Source organism: Manis pentadactyla, chromosome 2 (assembly GCF_030020395.1).
Source record: "Manis pentadactyla isolate mManPen7 chromosome 2, mManPen7.hap1, whole genome shotgun sequence".
Taxonomy (NCBI): Eukaryota; Metazoa; Chordata; class Mammalia; order Pholidota; family Manidae; genus Manis; species Manis pentadactyla.
Window position 1 is genome coordinate 14,175,181 of NC_080020.1, and position 18,432 is coordinate 14,193,612.

The 18,432-nt window shown below is 37.6% G+C and overlaps 1 protein-coding gene across 3 annotated transcripts in view; it reads left to right on the forward strand.

Moving 5' to 3' along the window:
* SGCG (sarcoglycan gamma) overlaps nucleotides 1-15,406 on the forward strand; it is a 111,658-nt gene extending 96,252 nt beyond the window's left edge. For all 3 annotated transcript variants that reach the window (XM_036917423.2, XM_036917424.2, XM_057490255.1), the window contains exons 6-8: nucleotides 361-433; nucleotides 12,239-12,362; nucleotides 14,627-15,406. In XM_036917423.2, coding sequence (XP_036773318.2) covers nucleotides 361-433; nucleotides 12,239-12,362; nucleotides 14,627-14,800 — 371 coding nt within the window. In that variant the 3' untranslated portion in view covers nucleotides 14,801-15,406. The remainder of the gene's footprint in view (nucleotides 1-360; nucleotides 434-12,238; nucleotides 12,363-14,626) is intronic.
* The last annotated feature ends 3,026 nt before the right edge of the window (nucleotides 15,407-18,432 follow it).

The following is an 18,432-nucleotide window of genomic DNA, read 5'->3' on the forward strand; positions in this document are numbered from 1 at the left end:
TTTACACATAAAATCTAAAGAATTACTCAAATTTCTACAGACTAAAACCTATGTAGTTATTCCATTCTTAAAAGAAATTACTTCATTTTCAATTTGGGAGAAAATGCTGCTCTCCAGGTTTAAAATAAGCCTGCATATTTGTAATTGCTTTAAAAACCGTTATTTTGTTTATAAGAACCTAGTGAAATCATGGTATGTTCAGAAAAGTAGAGAGGCAATTGGGTGTATTTCCTTTTCCCAAAAGCTCGAACATCTGCACAAATTCAGCAGCCAAGATCAGGATCTACCTGTACTTATATAGAGACTAAATGTTTGATTTGTCTCACCTTTGTAAAATGACACCTGTTTGGTTTGGTTTAGGGCCTGAAGGGGCTCTTTTTGAACATTCAGTGGAGACACCTCTTGTAAGTGCCGACCCATTTCAGGAGCTGAGGTAAGGATCTGTTCAAATAGAAACATGCTTTCTTCTAGAACGCACCTGGCTATGAGCTGGAATAATATTTTAGCAGTTATTACCACATTAGTTGTCATTATTCTCATGACAGTCTGCTTGTAGCTAGTCATCGCTTGTAAAATCCAGAGGCAACAACAAGTCCTACTGATTGTCCACCCTCACTGGCCCCGAGCTGCAGGCCCTGTCCTTGCTCTGCCCAGGTTCTGCACTCTTCCAATGCCTATTCCTGCCTCCAGCTCTTCCTCCTTCATCTGCCCTTCACACTGAAATCAGAGTGTGCTACATGGAACTACTTAAAGCGTTTCATTGATCTCGAGTCAGTGGTCGGAAGGTGAACAGCACCTCCCTGGGCACTGGTGGACCCCTGTGAGCTAGACCCCAGCTGGTTCCGCAGCCTGACCTGTTCCCCAAGCCCCTACTTCTCTGGGAGTTGTCCCATCTGACTAGAGATCCCTCTTTCCCTCGGAGACCCTGATGTCCCGCCATCCCTGGAGTTTTAATTTCCCTGATGTGGAATTATGACTCATGTACTTCACAGACTCAACATAGTTCCCTAAAAAGCATCAGCATAAATTTCCTGACATTTTCCACAATTTTAGCACAGGACATTAATGTATTCATGTTATACTACCATCGCTACATGTGCAGACAAGGCAAAACTTTTGCACCTTTTTGTGAAAGAGAATGTTGCCCTGTGTGGGCTTGCAAGTTGCAAAAGGCACTCTTAGAAATGTCAATGTACATTAAATTTTCTGAAATATGTGAACTGTTAGTAGAGCAAAGGGAATTATCAAACCAAGTGCACAATAAATCCGTATTTGAAAAAAAATTGGAAATCTTTGGTAAATCTTCTTTTCAACTGTGGTAAAATATACATAACATAAAATTTAACATGTTAACCCTTTTAAGTGTACAGACAAAAGTGTTAAGTAGATTCACACTGTTGTGCAGCCATCACCACAAGATGTCTCCATTTTGCAAAACTGACACTGTCCTTATTAAATAACTCCCCATTCCCCAACCCCCAATTAACTTAAAAATGTGAATGGGCGTAAAGGTTTTCAAAATTCTGTTAGGACTATTATGAAAATATTGCTCTTTCTATTCTACCAAATTTTAGAATGTGTGAGTTTCAGATATGAACATATTCAGCTTTACCATACCTGACTAATGTTCATCTTGTTCTTATGCTTGTTTATAATTCTGTGAACGGTGTAAGAATTTGTCTTTCCTCTTACTTGTACCAGTATTTGGCATTGTCAGGCTTAATGTTCTTTTTCATTCTGATGAGCGGTATATTGTGTTATTTTATGTTTTATTTCCCTATGATTAGTGTGACTAAGCACCTTTCACTATTTGTGTTTTGTTAAGGTTGCTTCTTCTGTGAATTGACTCCATCTCTTTTGCATCTTTAATTGTTTTTTTAAATGGATTTGTGGAGATTAAAAAATATACATATATAATGACTATTAACCTTTTCCCTATTACATTTATTTATAATGTTTATGTATTCAAAAGGTTTATTAATCATTTCTTTTATTACATCTGGATTTTAAACCATAATTTGAAAGACTTACCCTACAGAAAGAAGAGGTCGTCAGATACATTTCTTGTTTGGCTTCATTATTTACAGCTAGATCCCTGATCCATTTAGTTTATCCTTGTATGAGACAGAAGGTATTAGGTCTAAGGCTGATCTTACCTGTTCCATCTGGTCAACCAGAGGAGACAACAATCAGATCATTGAAAACTGTGTCTTTGCTGCTGCGATCTGAAATGCAACCTTTATCATCTGTCTGTGCACGTGGGTCTTACCCTATTCCCCTAGTCTGTCTACTGAAGTGCCACTGTTACTAGAAATGGGTCCTTGGTCTCATTGCAAGAAAGAATTCAAGAACAGATGCAAAAAGCCATTAAGATTTTATTTGGAGAATAAAGTTCAGAGAAAGACAAAAGTATACACCTGAGAGTTGGGGCATGGGCAGACCCAGAGAGGGTAGCAGCTAAGGAACAATAGGAAACCTTTTTTATATGAAGGGAGATGAATATTCACTAAGTGAGATTAGGTTTCAAAGGGAACAGGTGGAGTCCTCGTGGGGTCGGGGCTTGCTCTGCCCTCACGCCATCAGGTGCGGAATTTTTTTGCTATGTTTGGTTCTCCTGGGAACTGTCATGGTGTGAGGAAGCATGATTTCACTACTATGATAATGATGGAGCATCATGAATTTCACTGTGTTAATAAGTGTATATTGTGTTTGGAGGTGAATTCAGGTCAACTTCTCTTCATGTTGGAACCAGCCAATTTTGGCCAGTCTGTTATCTCTACCCTTATTCCCTATCCTGCAGTAATGGCGTGCACAGAATGTGCAGAATGTAAGCAACCTTCCCACCCAAGTTCCCATTGCTTTTCCTGCTTATATCAAGCTATTTACCTACTTAATACCAGTATACCAATCTTGTTAATTAAATAGGCTTTAGAAGATATTGTAATGTCTGGCAGGACTAGTCACATACATACACAATCACACCCTCCATCTATTCCTGTTATTTTTCCATATAAACTTGAGTGTTAACTGGTCTAGTTCAAAAACAGGTTATTCTTTTATTAGGATTATGTTAAGTTTGTAAATTAACTTAGGGAAAACTGACATTTGTACAGTGTTAATTATTTACCCAAGAGCATAGAAGTCTTTCCATTTGTTAAAATCTATTTTTGTACTTTTCAAGTATATTTATATGTTTCCTTTGTATACGTTTTTCACATTTCTTGTTAAGTTTATCACTAGGCATTTTAGTTCATCTTTTTTGTTGCTGTAATAAGTATAGTTTTGTTCTACAGTTATATCCTCTAATAACATATTGTTTTGTTTATGAGGATGACTGATTTCTGTATGTTAATTTTATGTCATCTGCCTTACTGACTTTTTATTGTCGGTTTGATCATTGGTTCACCAGGATTGTGCAGGTACACTCTCATATTATCTGCAAATTGATGTAATTTTACACCTTATTTCCAACTCTATGTCTCTAATTCCCCTTATCTAATTGCATTGCCCAATACCCTCACTAAAATGTTTTTTAAAAATGGAGAGAGTATACATCCTTGCCTTTTCCCTGTCTGAATGGAAATGCCTTAATGTTTCTCCATTAAGTAAGATAATATTAATGTGTGTTTTAAAAAGAAAGTAAATATCAATTTCTATTCTGTGTTCAGTAGGTGTTGAATTTTATCAAAGGCTCTTTGCACCTATAGAGATAGTCATATATATGTCCTTTAGATACATTAATAGAGTGATCATATTAATGTGTTTTCTAATATTGAATATTGCATTCCTGGAATAAATTCCACTGTGGCATGGTATATTATTTTCTTAAAATAGTGTTCAATTTTATTTGCTAATAATTTATCTAGAGCCTTCACGTTTGTATACATATGTAATATTGGTCTGTAACTTTTTCTTTTTTGTGTGCTATCTTTGTAAATTTTAGGTAACACTGTTTTTCAAGCCTCCAAAGTTGGAAAGCTTTCCCTGATTTTCAATGTCCTGAAATATTTTGTGGACCATTGGAATTTTCTGGTCTCTAAAAGTTTGGTAGAATTCTCCCTGGAACCATATGAGCCTCATGAATTTTTTAAGCATAGTTCCATAATAGTTCATTTCTTCTTTTATGGAAATTTTTCTATTTAAACTTTCTACCTTTAATAGGGGCCAATCTTTATCAACTGTATTTCCCTAGAAATTATTCATTTAATCTTGGCTTCAAATATATATGTAGAGTGGTCTGAAAATAGTCTCTTAGGAATTTTTTTAAATTCCTTCTGTTTCAAAGCCTTTTTAAACAACTCATTGATAAAATCGATACCTGTAAACGCATGACAAACAAGTGAGGCATTGACTTGCTCTAACACAGTGTGCATGACCACACCCCTCAATCCACAGGGTCATCTTTCACTTACCACAGGTACTCTCTCTGGTCTATTTACCTTAAACAATGAAAGCAGTTTATGCCTCCTGGTAACTGACAATTCAGGATGTGGCTTATTTACCAATTCTAGCAATTCCAAGAAAGAGGAAAAAAATCATATATCAAAAAGAAAAAATAATAAATGCTTATATTTTTTATAATAAATATTATATTTATAAATAAATAATAATAACAGTTTTAAAAAGTTTGAAGAATCCAAAGATTCATCCAATAAGAGAACAGCAAGAATTTATGCAAGAATTCATCGATGACTCCTCCAACTCCTGGGCTGTTATGTAAAGTGCTGTGAAGTCAGAAATGTGAAATACGGATGTACGAGATGAATACTCCAAATAGAAACTTTTAAGTTGTTCTTCCAGGAAAAGCTTACAAATACATGGGTTCTAGTTTTCTTTTAGCGTAAATGAATTTATTTAAGATTTAACTTTTACTCTTAACAAATAGAAACTTAAGTCTTTTAAGAATTAAGGTATTAAAAAAAGGTCCTAAAATGGACTTCTTAAAGATAATCTAAATTTTACAGTTCACTGACTCCTGTGGTAATTAAAAGTCTTAGGCTCCCACAAAAAAATCAAATCAGGCACAGATGGCTTGAGCATAGCCATCGTATCCAAGTGGCATTAGTTATCCTGTAATGCAATATAATCTTTCACAGATTTCCACTCATTGCAATGACATTCTGCCCCCTCTAGGCGTCAGAGATTATAAGCACTCCATCTGTGAGGTACAGCCTTAATGGATTTGGAAGATGATTTTATAGTTTTCATGAATTAGACAAATTATATATATTTTCAAAGTAGAAGCAAATATTTCAGAAATAACGATATCACAGGAGTAATTTGGATGATTATGGGATGGTGCCAGCATTGAGGGTGAGCAGTACTTAAAATTATGTCATGTTATGCATCTTTTAGAAGACACATTCTATGGAACTGTATGATTTTTCTTCTAAGTTGTTACGCTGGACTATTTAACTCAAATGAAAATAATTGAAGTCAGTAAGGATGCATGTGAGAACAAATCAAGAGCAATAATATTAATATAAGTAAGTGTCGAACTCTATCGACCTTTAAATGTATATTTTCTACAAGTTCAAGTGAAATAATTGACTATTTTAAATGTTATGGTCATCATAAATCATAATGACTATCACAAATCAACATGTAACTATTATTAAAATACACTTGTAATACAAATATGACCAACAAAATGTCTTTGCTTAGTTCATTAATAAACCAAAATACAAACTTTTTAAGCTTTTAGAACCAAAACACATTTCTTATATACAAAAAATATTAGTTATAGCAGTGAGAATATAAAGTAAACCCATATCCAGATCTCCATAAATATGACCCTCAGAGCTGAATGGTGGTCAAGTCTGATGAGCAGTGGATTGTCAAGCTTATGAACGCTTCACTTACTAATCATACGTTCATAGATACTGATTTTTACCTTGGAAATATGTGATCAGTATGAAATTTAGTTTATCCTTGTGGTATTCTCTGAAAATAAACCTTTAGGAACTTGGATGTGTTTGAAAACACCGCTTGACCACTGAGAAGGGAATGAGATGTTTTAGAAACACTTGTTTTCCATATTTAGGTCTTTAATCCAACTGGAATTTGTTTTTCATGTGGGGTGTAAAGTAGGCAAATAATTTTATATTCTTTTCCGAATGATTAAACAGTTGTCTCAGAAGTCAACCCATTCCTTGCAAATTTGTAATGCTGCTTTCGTCATAGGGGTATTTTTAATAGGCTATCTATTCTGGTTTGTTGTCCTATCATTTTCTTCCCCAACCATGCCTTCTTGCTATTCTCTCCTTAGATAATTGTCTAGGGATTTTTAGACTTCCATTTTTCCATACATATTTTATGAGCAGTTGTTCAAGTTTCATGAAAAATTCTATTGGATTTTGAGTGGGAATTACATTGAATTTGAGAGAGAATTTTTGTTCTTGAAATAATGAATTTTCTAATCCATAAATATATCTCTCCATTCACAGAGTTCTTCCTTTAGACCCTACAGTATTATTTTGTGATATTCTCTATTCAGTTTGGTCTATTATTATTAGAATTCATTACTAGATTGCTCATAGTTAATTCTATTGAAAATGAATTCTTTTTCTGTTACATTTTTCAAATACATAATTATAGATTTTTGCATGATAGTTTTAAGTTAGCAGTTTTGCTGAACCTTTTCATTAATCCTAATATTTTGACTTTTAAACCTATTGGATTTTACATAAAAGTAGTAAATATATTTAAAAATCATCTTTTTAATTATTACATTTCTCATATCCTTGTTTTATTGCTTTGGCTGGGGCCTTCAGTAAAAGTTGAAGAGTAAGAGATGACAGACATCTGTGTCTACTTTCTAGCTTTGAAAAATGCTTCTCAAGTTTCCAAGTAAAATTATGTCTGCTATCGATTTTTGGTAAATATCTATTATCAGTTTAGGAAAGGTCCATTTAAATTTCCTAGCTATCTTTTCTCTACTGTTTGAAACTGAAAGAGCAATTGAAGTCTTGGTATAAACTCATCTGTGAAATTAAAGAGACAGTGGCTTGAGGGAGGTGGGATTTTTTTCACTACTGATTTAACTTCTTTAATGTAAAGTTACTTTCTTGAAGTTTTCTATTTCTTAAGACCATTTTGGTTCTTTATTTCTTGCTATACACTTTTCCTTGTCACTTGAGATTTCAAAATTAGGGGCATAGAGTTATTCCTAAACTCTATGGCAAATATGTTCTCTGTTGCCTTAATGTAAGGTGTGTGTGTGTGTGTACAACATACATATATATGACTATATATATGACTACTAGGCCAGTCTTATGAATTAACATTGTTGGTATCTTCTATATACTTAGATTTGTCTTCTGTGCCTATCAGCTTCTCAGTGAGTTTTATTAAAACTCCCACTGTAACTTTTATATTGCTGATTTTTCCTTTTGCATTAATTCTAAGATGTATACAAGTCCGTGCTAACTAATCTTGGGAACTGTTCCTTTTAATTGTGAAGTCATTGCTCCTACTTTGTCTGATTTTAATATTGCTATACCTGTTTCTACTTTCTTTTGCACTGATTTACCTTTTCCCAAAACACTGTAGTTTCAGTATTTTTGCAGCTTTGTGTTTCAGTTGTTTCTTTAGGGATTAAATTTCTTGATTTGAGATTTTCTTTTCACCCCCTGTAGGTTTTAGTAGGTGAATTTGACCATTTATATTTATTATGATCACTGGTTTATTTGACATATTTCTATTATCTTATGTTTTATTTACTATGTTTTTCTCTTTCTTTTTCTGACCTTTTGTTGGATTAATAAATTTTTCCTTATTCTGTGCATCATATTTCCTTCTAAAGTTTCTATTTTTATTCTTTTAAATGATTTTTTACTTTATATGCATGGAGATAAATTAAGTTTATCATTCTCTCCCCAAACTAAAAAAAAAAATTTAGGAAGTTATTTCAACTTTGCTTTTACTCATCCCCTTTATTTTTTTCATGCAAAGCATATTTAGCTTTACCAATGTAGTTTATTGATTTTTCTAATGTGCACCACGGCTTCTTGCAAAATACTCTTTTTTTCTGGTTTTAATTTCCACAAATACACTTTTTTCAGTGAGGGTCTATATAGATAGTAGTAAACTTTCCTTTTAAGCCTGAAATATCTAGTTTTTTCTTAGTTGAATGAAAGCTAAGATAGAATATAATTTTAGGCTAACAGTAGTTTCATATCAGCCTTTTAAAGATATTATTCATTACTTTGGGTTCTTTGTAAGCAATCTGATCTTCATTCTGAATACTTTCAAGACTTTCTCATTAATCTTAATGTTTTGCAGTTTCTCCATGGAGTGTATGGGTGTTGGATATGTTTTGTTCATACTTGGGTATGGTACATGTCTTCAAGTTTAGGAACTCCTGGTATTTTTCAGTTCCAAAAGATTATTAGCCATTACCTACTTGTATCTGTGCCTCCTCATCATCTGGAGGATAGGGGCTCTTAACTTGTGGTCTGCGGATCCCTTGGGGGTCCAGGAATGGAATTTAGTAGGTTAATGAATTTGAATGTGGAAAAGAAATTCTTCATTTTCACTGACTTGCAGTTGACATCTAGCATTCCTTTCACTGTGCAAAGTAACAAACCTCAGCAGGATGGACAGTTCCTTTGGCTTGTCACCTACGGAAGCCACAGATATGTTCGTATCACATAAAAGTTATGACAAGTCTCTCAAAATACTTTACATGTTGTTTACTGCTTTGAAATTACAACACCTGTGCCTAGATCTTATTTAATGCATTACTAAATAAGCTCATAAATCACTATCACATATTTAAAGGTATTTCTACACTTGTATTTAAAAGTTACTAGTTTCCTTTCAAATTCTATGTTCTTTGTCGAGAAACATTAAATTTAAAAACATTAAATTCATAGACTTCAGCAGAGTGCCAAAATGCGCAGTCCTTGACATGAAAGGAGGTCAAGAACCTTTGTGCACGGCCCTCTGCTGTGATTCCTGCCTCCTACAGGAAGTCTCCTTCTCCCCCCACTTGCCTTTAAGATTTTAGGTTTTACTTTTCTTTTTTGCCCACTGAATTACCAAGTCTACATTCCAATATCCTATTCTTTTTTCATATGTGTCATGTGTACTAGTGAGTCTGCCAGAAGAGTTTAATTTTATTGCTTGAATTTCCACATACCTGGCTTTTAAATCTTTCTTTTCTATTCTGGTCTCGTTCCATGGCTGTTATTAATTCATCTCTTTGAACGCTCTCACTTTAGTTTTGTTTTAGTCCCTTTCTGACCGCTCTGCTATCCCCAGCTCCTCATGTGGGTAGATTCTCTCATGTGGCTTGAACATTCTGTGAGTCATCCGCTTTGCTCTTCCTCTGGGAGCTGCTGTCGTGGAGACTGCCTTGCAATTGTTTTTAATGTCAGTTTCACATTCACTTCTGCCCGGATCCTGCAGGGGTCACTGTTCTGAAACCAGCTTTCACATGTATGTCCCAGCTTGGGTCTTATACAAGGCCTGAATCATGTGGACTTGGGTTCCACACTAATGCATGGTTTATGACTTTCCAGTCACATCACAGAAGGAGCAGACTGCTTTGGGGTTGTGACCATGTTGTGTTTGAATTCCTGTCTGTATGCATGGAGCCCTTTTCCAACTCTCCCTCCCCCAGCAGTTGGCCACAACTCTTTCCCTATAGATTTAAAATACCAGCCTTCAAAGCATGTATCTGCCCATTACCTTCATGGGATCCACACTTTCAACTCTCACTCAACACTGGCTGTGTGTGTGTGTGTGTGTGTGTGTGTGTGTGTGTGTGTGTGTGTGCGTGCGCGCGCGTGTGCTGAGAGCAGGAGAGGGGCAGTGGAGCTCTGCATCTGCTCATCTGGCTTGACCAGACTCTTTAGAGTGATAATTTTAAAACCAAAATTGAATCTCATCATTCCTCTGCTTAAGTCCATTAAGCTGCTTAAACATCAGGTTCCTAAGGGCAGAAACTTCTCTGTCTTGTTGGCCACCTTTGCCCTGCAGACCCAGAAGAGCACATAATAGGCACTTAATAAGTGTTAAATGAACGCATACTTTACTTCCCACCACTTTTAGATAAAAGACCAATACAGGTAACACATTTGAGTAGTCAGCACAGTCTAGTGGCCAGTCTGGTCCAGATCTCCCACGACCTGGCCAGTGCGCCTCCAGGATCTGTGGTCTGACCACATGTGTATTTATGCTTCCTGGTCTCTCAGCCCATTTACAAAATTTGGGCTTAATTTTGTAATTAAATTTGGGCCTGAAAGAGCTTAAAGTTGAAACAGTATCCATTTTTCTGAATAGCACTAACATGACATAAACAATAAACACTAAGATCATAAATGATTGATCGATGAGTCACATTCTACAAACTTAATGAAAAATGAATATGGGCAAAGCTTTGGGAAATTACTGAATTTTACTTATCTTTATTTAAAAAGGAACACAACTTAAAGCTCACCTGTTTCAGCAACCAAATTATCTTAATTGTATTTTTGTAACACAAATTGTGTATGTATATGTGCATATGTGTGTGTGTATATATTAGATACATATGTACATATACACATATATATACACAGCTTATTTATTTTTTTTATTTGGATATATTTCTGTGATAGTGTCCAAAACTTTTTGCTCTTCATATAAATCCTGAGTAAATATTCATATAATCACATATTTGAAGAAAAGGGTAGATATCTAAGTAACAAACTAAAATACAACCAAAGACAGAAGAAAATTAAGTTCTTTCATACCTGACTGTTGAACATGTTCTTGGAAACGTATATTTAACAGCATTCTACTTTCAGGTTTTTGGTAACATGTGTCTTAACTTGTGCGGAAGGGAAATATTTCATCCCCAAGGCTAGAAAAGATGCAAAGGGCAAGAAGTTTGCTCTCCTCGAGGCATCATAGTATATTACGGTTGAAAACTAGTAATTAGTTCTGTTGAGGTCATTTTGTTGTTAGATAATTGATCTTTGAAACAGATGTACTTTCACTAGGGTCCTTAAGATCAGGTGGTCTGCCTGAAACGGACCAGGTCTCTACAGAGGGCTGGTCTCCTTTCTTCCTTTCTGTCCCCTTAGCCTACCTCTTTCTATCTATCAATCCAGGCAGGAAAAATGTAGGCAATTAGCAGAGGTCAAAATAGCACAACAGGCCGGCAGGCAGCAGACCAAGCTCATCTTGAGATACCAATGCCTCCCTATAACCTAAGCCCAACGGAATTTGACCAATAAATGCCATAGATATCTCTAAGCGTTTTCTCATACTATTTCAAAATGTGTAACAGACAAATTTTACACACTGAGATGTACATACGAAAATGAAACTTTGTTTTCTACAACAGATAGTGGTAGACAAAACACTCGCCAATTAAACGCAGCAACCCACTTGACTTAACAGTCTATCAAATACTCAGTTGGTTCAAATGCAAATCTGTGATCAGGGTACTTCTCTCTTCTTGAGCCATCCCCTTTCTCCTCTTACCCGCCCTCTGCCCTAAGCTTGCTCTCCAGTGGAGGATTACAGGTCATTTTCTATTCTATTCTCTGTCTCTCGTGGATCTTCAAACATTTCAGTCAATTGGCCTTTCAAACTTTTGGGCTGAGTCGGGTTGTGTTGGAGCAGCTGAAAACCTTTCCAAGTGATCACGTTGTACCGTGTAGGGAATCCAATCTTTCCTTGGCAGAGGCAAATTAGGGAATTTTTCTGGTCCAAATATTCCTAGTTCTGTACATGTTTTACTTAGTCACAGAGATTCTGATAAATCTTACAAAAACAAAGTCAGCTTAGGCCAGTCCTGATCCTATCAACTTCATCAGCTCAGTATTTTTCCAAAAGAAATCTTTGCCCTTAAATTTGTCTTTTTTCCCAAACAACTTTGTGTTTTAACTAAAAAAAGAAATCATTTTACCAAGTTATTCCCAAATAGCGTTTTCTTCCAGTAAGGCATGCCGGAGTGCCTGACCATGCCGTCTGAAACTACTGCATACCGTGGGGTTGGCTCAAGTTTTTATGTTTTTAGATGACACTAATTTCACTGACTCTCACTGACGGGAAGTTAACTTCTTTTCTGAACATTATTTCTGGATTTATCAATGAGTAATTTACAATATATGTACAAGAAGGACATAAATGACATGAAGATACTGTTTACCTTAGTTTATTTTCTATGCTAAGTCATTCATTGAGGGGTTCTTGGGTAGCTTTTTTTAATACTCTTTTTCTTGGTTTCTTTCCCTCATTTCAGGTTAGAATCCCCCACACGAAGTCTAAGCATGGATGCCCCAAAAGGCGTTCATATTAAAGCTCATGCTGGGAAAATCGAGGCCCTTTCCCAAATGGATATCATTTTTCATAGTAGTGACGGAATGGTGAGTTCAGTGGATCAGGCTCCTATTGATGTCCTGATGACACTCATGCCCATTAAGTTATCAGTATATTACATTTATGGTCGTTTGTGAACAGGTGGTAGTGTGTTATGAAAGGCATAAAGCAAACAATGTAAAAAGAAGGCAAAGGAAATTTAACACAGAAAGAAGGCCAAGAGGCCCATAATTCCATATTGGATCCAGACAGCTTTCTTGGACTGGTGTGTGTGCTATCAAGTCTCTTGTTATATTTAGCTTTGAAAAAAACCACTACGGATTTCAGATCTCACGGAGAATATCCATTCTGCATTTCCTGGTGATCCCACTTCCCTCAGTACAGCTGTCACTAGGGCCTCTCTGCAAATGACACCTGTCATCTGTTCTCACCAAGAGCACAGTGCAGCTGACACCATGTTTAATGAAAAGTAAATATGAAAAGAGTTTTAAAAACCAGCTACAAGGACAAAATCCAGAACTTCAAGTCCAGAAATAAAACATCACTGACATAAGCCAAAGTCATCCTGAGCCGCTGAAGCACGTGCTACTCAACATTAGAGGTGTCTCTGGGCCTATCTTCTCATTTGCTGAGTAGGGAAGGGATATTTGCTTAACTATGTCACTGGGTTATTAGACACCGGTGTGCTAAAATGGGTGACAACATTTTGAAATTATATTAAGTTAATATTAAGAGGAAAGGGTAGTTGAGGCAGCAAGTGTGGAGGGACCGGCCAACTAGCGGAATATAAAAATTGTCTGGAGCAGCCCCTGCAAACTGTAACTTAAAAAGTTATGCTGCCAGGAGGAGATAAAAGCAAAAGTGGAAATCAAGAATTTTAGACTCTCACTAAACCCTTATTATACATGTTCGCCAATGCAAAACTGACAATTGTCAGTATAAACTTAAAATGTGTTGCCTTGAAAAACTTTACACTGATTTTAATTTTGAACTACTACTTATTTCCGTGAATTAGGTGTCATGTTTCACAAGTAGCACAAAGCCTGACCCACGGTTACAGTTGCTATTTGTTATTGCTGGGAAGCCTCCTCAAAGTGCAGAGATGTCTGGCTTCCTACAAAATACTTCCAAAAAGGCAAATGATGGTGAGCAAGGAAGCGGTAGGGGAACTACCAGTGATTAGTTTGCTGGAAAAGCAGGAAAAAAGTAATGACTGGAAAAAAAAATTGACCAATTAGTCATCAGAAGGAGAGGAGAAGCCATCAAGTTAGGGAACAGCAAGTACACACAGACCCCAAAGCACTGGACAATAACCTACGTGGGCTCTGCTTGGAAAAAGGAATAGCCATTGATTTGTTTTACTCTGACAGTGTTCCAGAGCACGGCGGTAAAGCGTGGCCTGTGGTGCCACTGATCATTCCGGAGGGGGAACACAGACTGTGAACATGAGCTTATTGAAAGAGTGGCGCTCACAGATGGCAGCTATGTAAAATAAAGGCCCCATCTGACCGTGGGGGCTAGGAAGAGCACGATGCCTGCCCACATACACTTTAATTCCTTCTACCAAGTGAGGGTCCCACAATGGGTAAGGCATGGCTGCTCAGTGCCACAATCCTTATTTCCTTAGATTATCAAAAAGATGTCCAACTTTCTATCAATGGCCATTTATTTGCACTTCAATCCAAGTAAACTGTAATAGGAACAAAAAATCCAGTGGCTTTCATTTTGATTTAGTTGACTTTAGTTTATGTGTCTACTGCTTTTCCACACCTCACAGAAGGTAGCAGTTTCAAATGATATTTTTAAAATTAGGAAAATGGGTGATAGCTAATAAGATTTATCTAATTGCCTCTCATAGGAAAATAAATCAGGAGAAATTCCAGCATTTACAGATAAAAATTTAGACAAATCTATTCTTATGGCTTGTACTATATCCTCATGGGGAAGAGAAGATGATTCAGCATAAAGTCAAAGTAGATCAAAAGATAAATGTGAATCAGCCAAGAAATTCTATTACTTTGTCAAATTATTCTGAAAGGTATTTTTAGGGTAGCATCCTAAGTTTTCCTGGCTCAGTTAGCACACTGGGTGAAGGAAAAAAATGACTTCCCTCCAAGTGTGACAGCCCTGCCTGAACATAAAAGAGAAGCAGGCTTTGAAGGAATCAGGTAATTGTAATATGACTTGAATTAAGCCAGGTGGCTATTTCATTTTCTACCCAGAGGAAAAATAATTTGTTTGGAACATTTTTTATGAATTTCTTGCTTACTGTGTTCATTTCTGCTTTCATTGTTCATTTTCTCCCGAACAGCTTGTGCTCGATGCTGGCACTGTGTGTTTACCCAAGTTGGCTCAGGGCACACGGGGGCCCGCTGACAGCTCACAGAGACTCTACGAGATCTGTGTGTGTCCGGATGGGAAGCTTTTCCTGTCTGTGGCTGGCGTGGGTACCACATGCCATGAACACAGTCACATCTGCCTCTGAAGCACCTGCATTTCCGTGGGGTGCCTGCTTCCTTTCAGTGATTCAAAGCGCCCACCTCAAGCCTTCAGATGTGACATGCTGCGAGACCAAGGTGGCGGATGGGAAGGAGGGGGATACATCTTCAAAAGGAACCCAGAAAGAAAAAAGTGACCAAGTGTTCAGATGAAACCACGTGATCTCAAAACGGCATGTGGATATTAGACAAAAAAAGTCAGATATCAAAGATTCTGCAGATTCCACTAGATTTCCATCAGAACCATTATGACTTTTCATTTTTCACAGATTGTCAATCTAAATGCAATATAGAATGGCCACGTAGAGTTCATGATGTTGAACTGTGGATATCAAACTCCCCATTCAAGTAGCATCGGTAAATACTAAAATGCCCCCAAAGTTCTATGAGGTGTCTCCACTATATTACTCAAACCTGTAAGTTCTCTCTTCATTTTTAATGCAGTGTGTTAGGTTTCTCAAGACAATCTTCAGGTTTTGAAGCAATTTTGAGGTTGATCTGATTTTCAATATGTACTCAATAAATTACACAACATTAATCACGCTTTCTTTATAGTCAAAGAGCAATAAACATAAGACTACATTTTTCACAAACTTCATAGCTTGAGTGTCTTACTTTCTTTAATCAGAATTATTTCAGGTAGGTATTATTTTTCCAAGTTACTGGTGATACCAAAAAGTTTAGATGGGACAAGTCACAAGGTCATAATAGTATCTTTTGAAATTAAATTAAAATGTGACCCTACATTTGAATAGCTGTTTTTACTTCAAAAAGTTCTGATATGTTGTCTCATTCCATCCACCTGATAACTGTGTAGATGGGTCGATACTCACTTGACAAGTAAGGAAGCTACAATCCAAAGGGTTTTTCACCAGCAAGATCAAACCACTAGTAGGTGGTGGGACCCAGAGCTGCCCGCCTGTGTAGCTAACCCTACACAATAGATAAAAGGCTGGATATAACTTCCTAACACCTGACTCTCTCAGTGTGTGAAAATATGTATAGTACCAATTGGTTGTAGAAGTTGCTGTTAATCAAATAGGACACACTGACCCTATGAAAACAGGTTCGTTTTGTGTAAGCCACTCACTCACTTTGTGAAAGGCCCTTCATCACAAAGGGTGGTGGGTGGTTTGCTTTGCTTTTGTTTTAGCAGTTGTAATAATTAGAATCTCCAAACAGCTCAAGATATGGTGGGACCAACTTCCAAATTATAGGATTTACAACTATAAACATAAGTTCAGATTCTAGTTTCAGAACCGAGAGAAAGTAGAAAAGTGAACTCTTTATTTCTAATGCTGTTAGGAAAAGGTGTTCGTTTAACAGTGTGGCCCACTTATGACTCCTTGATTTTTAAGTCTCTAGTATGCAAACACTTGAAATCACAAAATAAAAATATGGTGCTTTCTAAGCAATTAAGAGCAAACTCAACTCTAAAGATAATGCTTCCAAAGTTTCAAGGGGTTGGGTTCTTTTAGATTATAAATTAGTGGTCACCTTTTACATTTAGTTAGGTCTTGATTTTTTAAATCGTCTGCTTTCTTGCATCTGCATTTCTACTCTCATAGTAAATAGTATTGCCACTTCTTTGTCATATTCGCTCTCTTGTTCCATGTTTATGCAAAAAAGTCTTCCAGCCTGCTTGACTAAATAACTTTTTTAATGCAAAAGTGTCCTCCAGCCTGCTTGACATACACAGGATCACATGGGATATTCATAAAATAGCTTGACTCTTATAGTACTGCCCCCAAAAAGTGGTTCTTAGATGATAAATTAAGGTAAAAAAAAAGAATCAAGGAGAAAGTATGGAGAATAAAATCTCTTCAATAAAAGATGTAAATTAGAACTTTTTGCTCCTTTCTTATATGGAATCGTCATGAAAGTTGTTAGAGATGGCTGCATTCTCCAAGTGATAAGGAAGCTACCAGTGGTTAGACTCAAAACATTGAGATAGGCTGTATGTAATTTAAGTTTTCTTTAATGATCCGAGGTCTTGATTATAAACATACCTAATGAGATACAGACACTGATACTCCTATACCAAGTGGTTATAGACCATTGAGGGTTGATAGTCGAGCAACCTCAAAAGATAGTCCTATTTCTTTTCCAATTTCCTCGCTGACTGAGCAGACGAGAGTTAAAAAGATGAAGATCAAAATATCAATCAGCCTTAGTAGTAAAGAAGTTTGATTTGCAGCAAAAAGGACTTCTAAGATTTAACAGCTGAGTAACACACAATCCCGTCGGGTGGGGGCAGAACCACAGGCTCCAAGCGCCCACAGCTCAGGAGGGCAGGGTGGGCGAGGCACCTGTCCTGCAGGCAGCCCCAGCCCCCATTCCGAGTGAAAGGGAGGGCAGGCGGCACCGGCTCAGGACCTCCCCCTCCCCCACACCCCCGCCCCCGCCCACCGACCCGCCCGCTGTGTCCGTCTCCTCGGGAGACAGTGCATTGGGGCAGGAGCTGCTCTGAAAGGGCACCGCCCCTCTCACTGCAGCTGTTAGGATGTGTCTGCTTTGTATAGCTTTTTGTCCCCTTCCTTCCCTGATTTATATTGCTCCTTACTCGGCTTCAGCAGTCTTTTCCATATTTTGAATTCCACTTCAAACTTGCTTTGGTTTGGAAACCAAATAAACTTTGTATCAATTGTAAACAGGCAGATGGAATCGGAGACTCTAAGTGCACTGCTGAGCAGAAGGCAGATTTCTAACCAGATAGACGGCGCAACTCCAGTCCTGTCCTCTTAGCCCCCAGGACTTTCATATTCGGAGCACACCAGTGTACATCCCAAGCCACTCACCAACTCTAAGAGAAAGAAGCATAAAGTTTAAACACATAATTATTATTTTGAAGTAAAAAAAATAACTAAATCTGACTTTGGTTTACAAGCCGACTAGGTTCCCGATGTTAAGTAGACAGCTCTCTGGTCTGTGGGTGACGGAAACCAGCCGCCAGGGGGCACTGTCCCCTCTGTGCCTCCAGCCCGGCAAGGCCTGCACAGCGCACTCAGGATCGGTGTTCTCCAATGGATGAATGAATGACACTACCTTAGGCCACATATATTAGGGCAAGGTAAAAGGGGGGGAAAAACCTGGAGAAGCCAAAGTTGTAGGAAACTCTAGCTGTGGACTGCAGCTCCAGCCCCTGCCGCGCGTTTCCGGCCTGCAGTGTAGGCCTGCCATGTGGACTACAGACTCACCAGCCACAGGCACGAGTCAAACCCTGGGAATAGATCTCTTCACAGTCACTATGTGCATATCTCAGACTGGTTGTTGTTTCTCTGGTAGAACCCTGATCGGTACAAGACTAAGTAAACTCTTGTGTAATTGCTCTTTTCTATCAGCACTACAGATTTTATCCTCAACATCTATGAAACATTTGGAGTACAGAAAATGTCGACTGGAACCAGTGGAAGAAAATCCCACACATCCCCAAGTCAGACCTGTGAACTTTTTATTCATTAAACACTATCTAAACATCTTACCAACAGCATTGTCAAGCCCTCAGCGCCCCGCCCCCGCTGCCCCACTTCTCACCCAGTTCTGCTGGGGACACGTGTGGCCCTCCTCGTCCGGCTGCGGAAGCCACTCCTGGGAGCCGCAAGGCCTATGGCCCAGGTGC